A 7,631-nucleotide genomic window follows, 5' to 3' on the forward strand; every position below is an offset into this window, starting at 1 on the left:
GAAAGAGGTTCCTGCCCTAAGGCATGTTTTTAATTTATGCAGACAGGAGACACCAGGAGATGGTGGGCAGAAACAGCCGAAGGACATCTGTCAGTTTGCAAAATAGAAAGTCTTGTGAAAAATGAATTGCAGGGATGGGTTTGAAGGAAGATAAGGAGAGCTCCTTGACATCCAGTGGATTGCCACATGGAGAGCTTTTGGAGGGCATGGAATAGTATTCACCCAGTAGAAAGGAAGAAATAAAAACCAGGAAGAAATAAAAGCAAGGAACAGGCTTGCATGTAGGATGATGCAGTGTTTGTTTAGGCTTCAAACTCATAGAAAGCAAGTAATTCTGCAGGAATGTGTATTATCTTCAGAGTGGCCCCGAGGAGCGTGATGGTAGCCAGCATAACACAGCGCTGTCAATATTTGGATAACGTGTTTGATTTGGCATTTTTATATGGTGTTCTCCTGGTTATTTTCCTACAGGTGTTTGCTTATGATCACTGCTTTTGGTCTATGGATGAATCTGTCAAAGAAAAATACGCAGGTAATATTTACTGTAGCTTTGTGCTGCTTGTCTCCAAGTGCAAATGTTCTGATTAACATCCAGGATTTGCTGAAGGGCACAGACCATATGGCACGGAGGAAGGCTCTATATGTCTGCTTGTTGTCAAAAGAAAAAGGAAAATCTTCAGTCATTCCTGTTTCTTTTCTCTAAAGATGATCATAGCGATAGGCATCACTACCTGTTTGCAGAGCAGGAAATTGAGAAATCTATCACAATCATGGGTTATTAATATTTCTCTCTTTATTTAAAATACCGTTCCAAGTCCAGTTTTAAAAGCATCAAATCCATTTCAGGATTTGAGGAACATTGCTAGATGTTATTTCATGTTTCACAGTGCTGATGGGAGTCTGGCATCACATTAGAACTGAATAATGGAGTATTAAAAAAAGCCTAATTTAGGATAGGGGTATGTGAATTCATATGGGATGGAAAGAATGTGTCATGTATTGAATTAAAAATTTTCTGTGTATTATTATGACACAATTGGGCAAATAGTTATGGTAAAATATGAAATATATTTGGATTTAGCAGTCTTGTGATCTGTTCCTTTCATACTTGTTATCTTTTAAAATGGGGAATCAGTTAAGCTTGTTTACATTTATTTTTAAAAAATCACAAGAAAAAAGATGGATATGCTTCTAGATTTTAATTTCTCTAGCAAATAACTAATGAATAGGAATGTAGTGAGGAACTGAGAAAAAAGTGACACTTTCAACCGTATAAATTACACAGGAAGGAAAATTTTTGGTTTCTTCAACTAATGGAGGCAACTGTGTCACTCATATTATGCTCTGTTGTACATTGGAAGTGTTTGGTCCAAAACTGTTCTGCACAGCTATTACTATATAATAATATATATTCCCATATAATTTTTATGGGGAATTTTACATGCATAGAATTCTGAGTGGACTTGGATGTAAAGATATGGACTACAATCAATGAGAGAAAGAAAAAGCTTTCAGCAACATTAACATATTTGAGAGGACTTTTCAGTCCATAAAGTTCTGCCATATCTTTTTCAGACTTTAGTTCTTCTGCTTGTAAAAGAAATTCTGAAAATAGAGGTTGTGTTTAAATAGATAATACCCAAATATATTAAGCGTTTCTTCCTCCACTTGGAAAAGGAGCTGAAAAACCTGTTCCTACAGACTTAGTTCCATTACAAAAGAAGTGATATACCTTATATTTTGACAGTGTGTATCGTGTACTATAATATATCCCACATTAGTTGTGATTCCTTCTCTGCAAAAATCTCCTCACAGTATTATTTAATATCTTATACAGTAAAATTATCTGGTGCTCTACTAATTGCCCTAGATTAAAATCAACTGACAGTTGTTAAAAGGTGCAGACTGGGTATATTTTGAGGTGGTGGCATTCACCGCTGGATTAAATTCTGCCGTTGATAGTAGATTTTCTGCTGATAAAACTTCTGAGTATGAACATTGAAAGGATGTTGTTTTAAGCACACACAGGCATACGCATAATAATCGCAGCTTCTGATTTTTACGGTAGCAGAAAACTGGGGCACGTCCGCTGGCTGCTGGTCTGTAGAGGGAGCAGATCCTGGATGCTATGGGGGCAACAACAGCAGCAAAACACTAACTGCTTTTGCGTAATTATTTAAGAATCCAAATCAAGGCAAAAATATCTTTCACTTTGTTACAATGTTAGCTTGTGTGTTTCATTTCATAGGTCAAGATGTTGTTTTCAAGTGCCTTGGAGAGAATATTCTTCAGAATGCCTTTGAAGGCTATAACGCTTGCATCTTTGCGTATGGGCAGACTGGTAAGTCCCTTCTGGACGTAAGCAAAAAATATTGTTGACGCACAAGGTGCTACGTTCTGACTGGAGACTCTTTTCATGGCTGTTGTGACATTGTTTCGGGAGAAATGCCTTGTAATGTAGATAAGAAATGTTTTTCTCTTTTGTAAGAGGTGGACAGGATGAGAAATAGGATTTTGTCTGTTGCTGCTGGCTACCCTTATTTCTCACACCTTAGATTATAATCTTTGGAATGATTGCGATCGTCCTTGAGTTCAGTGCGTCACTTATGTTTTCTACATCTATAGTTGGAATAATCTTAATCCTAATTTTAAATAGAATCTGCAAAAATGAGTATATTTGTGCACCTGATTTTTCTCATTGTGGCACGTATGTTGGTGTTAGTGGGTTGTCACCCACAGTGAGACTGTACCGACCTGAAAAAGGTTTCTCTGTCAGTTTGAATTGAACTTCTTGTTTTGCTTTTCCTTTTAACTAAATAGTCTTCAGCTAAATGGTGTTTTGGTTGCATTAAAATAGAAAATTGCACCAATATCTTTCATTGAAATGTAAAATTATTTTGGTTTACTTTTTCTCTGTTTCCTTTCCATGTTCTGCACAGCAAGGCCATTGTTGCATGTACACTAATCATAGATTCAATCACACAGGATCTGGAAAATCATACACCATGATGGGAACTGCTGACCAGCCTGGATTAATCCCTAGACTTTGCAGTGGACTCTTTGAAAGAGCACAGAAAGAGGAAAATGAAGAGCAGAGTTTCAAAGTGGAAGTATCCTACATGGAGATATACAATGAGAAAGTCAGAGATCTTCTTGACCCAAAAGGGTAAGTAACGTGTGTGCCAACAGCACTACAAGACGTTTTCGTGCACTCTTCCTTTCCATAAGCAGCTTGCCTTAATGGATCCCATCGAAGGCATTTGCATAGGATGGCTTTTGCTTTTTCCTGATCTCAGCGTCCTTTCATTTTAAATCAAAATAAAGTAGTAAGACTAAAAGCTTGGAGTAAACTCACCACAATGCTAGCTTTTATAGTGACAAAAATGTCTATGTCAGCATTTTATGTGTAAACATATGGCTTTTTTGTTTGCATTATAGTCCTTGTTCTGTGCTTTATTATGATATTTGTAAGACCATCATGTTTGGGATCTGTTGGTGAGAAATTGACTTTCTATAAATGTTGTCTTAAGTTGGTCATGTGCTTATAAATAACTTTTTTTTCCCAACCAGAAGCCGTCAGTCATTAAAAGTTAGAGAACACAGTGTTTATGGTCCTTACGTAGATGGCCTATCCAAACTAGCTGTTGCTAGCTACAAGGTAAGGATCAATTTTGTGAAAGGCTTGTGTTGACATCCTAACCTTATTCAGGACAAAATGATTAAGCTACTCCTGATTGCCATGGCAGTCACCTGGATTTTAGAGCAGGAGAGCTGTAGGATTGTTGTATTGTGATCACTGGGGAGAACAGAATTAAAAGCAGAAACTCATCTTCATCCTGTGCTATTCAGTAATTCTGGAAGTAATTCAACTGTTTAATGAAACAGCTTTCCTCCCAAACTTCAGATGAGTGTATGCTGTCACCATGGGAAAGTGTTCTGTGATTAATCACAGAACCAGGATTTAGCGGAGACAGGCTTTTAGTACCACGTTTTGTCACTTTCTGGCTGTCATGCTGCTGCCTGGTAGTTTCACTTACCAGTAGCACACAGGCACACTGGAATTCTAAACCACTGGTAGTTTACAAGGCAAGTACTTGAGAACATTGCATAAAACTTGCTTGCTGGATAGTAAATGTTTGTATATGCATTCACAAAATGCCCTAATTTTTAAGAAGCATCAAAGTCCTGTGGGAGAAATGAGTAAAGATGAGATGGAATTCTGCCACCTTAAGCAAAACACGAAAATGGTGCAGCCCTGCCTGTTGCGGTCTCTCCACGCATTCATCTGCCTCTTTATGGTGGTTTCTGTTAAGACAAGACACATTGCATGCTTTTCCTTTACATGTTGCCCAGCTGCTTTGTGTAATATACACAGAGTCAAAATGGTCTGTGGTGTTCTTTTGTTGGAGTCTTTTTTGGGTTTTTTTTAGCATCATCCAGCTAGAGACGCTTAAATAAGAGTTAAGCCCCAAACTCTAAAGTTTGAACTATTTTACAGGGTTGCTGTAAAACAGTGAAGCAGGGGAGCTGCATATTTCTCAAATATCGCAACTTAATGTATCAGAGGACTTTATAAACTCTTATATATAGGAGGAACATAATGACCTGTTTGGTGTGGTTCTATTTTATAAAACTTTGAGCCTTATGTCAGTATCACAGATTTCAAGAACATGTGTTTGACAACTGAGGCTAAATGCCAGTGTTCAAACATGAATTGCTGTTTCTTCACTTTTTTTCTTTGCTTTTGAGTTCATGTGCAGCCAGTTGCATTATTTTTGTTGAGAATTTAATATCTAGGTAGAGGTAATGGATGAATATACGTGCCACAACATTGTTTAATTTCTGGTCTTTAAAGGGAAGATCACAATATGTTCTTCTCATAATTATGACTAAACGGTGGGGAAAATAATTGCTGTGTTTTACCAAAATGAGATTGTTTCGGTAGATAATTAAATGTTAATGCAGATATGCTTATGGCTGTGAAAATTGTATCTAGGACATTGAGTCTTTGATGTCCGAGGGCAACAAATCTCGAACAGTGGCTGCAACCAACATGAATGAGGAGAGCAGTCGGTCCCATGCAGTCTTCAAGATTATCCTCACCCACACACTCTACGATGTGCAATCAGGGGTAAGTAAAACAAGCTACAAGATCCAAATGGTAAGCTTGGATGTCTCTTGCTTTAATATATATCATAGACTCATAGAAATTTTGGTTGGAAGGGACCTCAGGAGGTCATTTGCTGCAGTCTCCTGCTCTGATCTAGTGCCAGCAGTGCACAAGGTTAGCTATGGCTTTGGCTAGCGAAGTCCTTGTAATGCTCGTACACTTGTCCCCCAGTGCAGGGAAATCAATTTAAATAGGTTTGTAAATGAAATGTGTTTTTTGAAATGGAAAGCAAAAATGCAGGGCCCAAGTTGCAGCAGACCAGCTGGAAAGTAAAGGAAGAGTCTCCTGATCCTAGAATCTAAACTCAAGAAACGCTTCTTTTCTTTTTAAGCAACAGCATATAGTACAGACTTGGAGCAGAAACTAAAGATATCACATGTAGATAGAAAATAGAAGAACACCTGAATATAGATCCGGTAATCTCCTTCAAAGGGTTATTTTGTGCAAATATGTATAAATGATCAACTTTATAAATATAAACACCTACTCATTTCAAATATAATGCGTTGTATGACATTAATATTTTCATGCACATATATTGAATATCTAGAAGACATTTAAATGTGAAACTATTTTTCTTTAGATTTCCTTATATGTAAATATTACTTGGAGGGGGGTGTGAAATAACATCTATGTTAATATTATATAATCCCTCACAGAAAATAGTGATAAACTAAAATTGAAATAGATCTCCCACACCAGAACTCTTTAAACTTTGTTGATGGATTCTGTGCTTGGGCAATTCTTTAATGGCTTCAAAGCCTTGGAGAAATTTTGAGTGTCAGTGGAGCAAATCTAAGGCATATATGTGCCTAAGTATTGAATACAATGTAAATCATAGTGAGCATTTGGATTTTTTTTCCTCCTCATTTCTCAGTCTCCATCAGTCTTCTTATCCAAACAATTTTTCTTGTTCTTTATTTGGATTTTTTTTTCCCTTTGCACTTAAAATAAGCAGTCATACTACACTAAACTCCTTCATTTGCCATAGTTTGTTATTCCATTTTTCCTGTGGCTGTACTGCATCCTTATCATACGTATTTTTTGTGTGGTCATGGGCAGCCTGGATACACGGTGGTAGTTCTGCTTGGCTGTCTTTTCTGCATCTTCCAGTGACCCCTGTGTGAGTTTCTGGAACAGATTTCTCTGTTTTCCCATCTGCTGGTCCTTTCAGTCCTGGAAATTACACGTTTCAGTACAGCCTGATGATCACACTGTATTTTGAGAGGTTTAGAGTAACATTTTTGAAAGTGTATTGATTCTAATTATCCTGTTCATTTAGGGGAACATAGCACTTTGCAACTGCAATACTGAGATGCTAAAGTCATAAATGCTGCAGAAAAGCATGATGTAAGCAAACTGTTCTCAAAGACAGTGCTCACTCTTCAACTTCAAATTCACATATGAAATTCATGGAGTGTTTCAGATCGTCATTTTGGGTCGAATGCGATAAAAAGATTTGTAACAAAATCTGTGTTACAGGATTGAAACACTCGCATAGCTTGGATTGCTTTCTAGGAGGCTGTTAGGGTACAGGAGACTTATAGAATCACAGAATCACAGAATGGTTTGGGTTGGAAGGGACCTTAGAGATCATCTAGTTCCAACCAATTTCTGCAACTGTAATACTTTTCATAAATTATAACATGCTTCTTGTCACGTTCATTCTTTCTGAAAAACAGAGCGGAAACCTGGTATAAACCTCTCAGATTTTTAGGAGGCTGTTTTCAACATGTTAAAACAAAGGCAGAGCTTGCAGACCTTCTGTCTTTGGGACTCCTTGGCCTGTACTCTCTCTGCATACATTCTTGCTGTAACATTTGACTAATGTACCCTGTGTTTCTCTCCTCTGGAGATTTCTGAGATGTCTTGAAGATATAAGTGTGTCTTATTTCACTTCAAATCCTCCTGTTGTTTTTGGAGCAGCAGCTACTGAGTTATCACAGCGTATTGTTCAAGTTCTGACTTCCAAAGCTGTTGGAACAGCTGTAGAGAGTCTACACCAAGACTTGTTTGAAAATACATCAAACCTAATTTAAATGAACTAACAGTAGCTGTTTTCTGATTCCTTCTGCAGACGTCAGGGGAGAAGGTGGGCAAGCTGAGCCTGGTGGACTTGGCAGGCAGTGAAAGGGCAACCAAGACTGGTGCTGCAGGAGACAGGCTGAAAGAAGGAAGCAACATTAACAAGTAAGACTCAGTGATTATTCTTTTTCCTTTTTTTTCTATCAGTAAAATCATGACTGCTAAATACAGTACCCTTGTAAAATATTATAAAATCAGTGTAAGCTCTTGGAGCCAGTTTTCTTCTTCCATTTTCTCTATTTTTCCTTCAGACATGCAGTACTCTTGGAGGTTTGAATGAGATCTCTGCCCATTTAAAAGTATTGGTGCTTTTAATTCTTAAATGGTTTCTTTTTATATTTTAAAATAAATTAATTATTAAATACTAAATATATTA

General features: G+C 37.3%; 1 protein-coding gene across 1 annotated transcript; it reads left to right on the forward strand.

Annotated features, from left to right (window-relative positions):
* Positions 1 to 378: 378 nt before the first annotated feature.
* Positions 379 to 7,360, forward strand: LOC104464693 (kinesin-like protein KIF13B; the record flags this gene model as incomplete). The annotated part of the gene is made up of 6 exons (XM_010077479.1): positions 379 to 532; positions 2,249 to 2,341; positions 2,986 to 3,166; positions 3,571 to 3,658; positions 4,997 to 5,131; positions 7,248 to 7,360. Coding segments are annotated over exons 1-6 (764 nt in total), but the record flags the coding sequence as incomplete, so codon positions are not given.
* Positions 7,361 to 7,631: the final 271 nt, after the last annotated feature.

Source organism: Pterocles gutturalis, unplaced genomic scaffold (assembly GCF_000699245.1).
Source record: "Pterocles gutturalis isolate BGI_N339 unplaced genomic scaffold, ASM69924v1 scaffold49088, whole genome shotgun sequence".
Lineage (NCBI taxonomy): Eukaryota > Metazoa > Chordata > Aves > Pterocliformes > Pteroclidae > Pterocles > Pterocles gutturalis.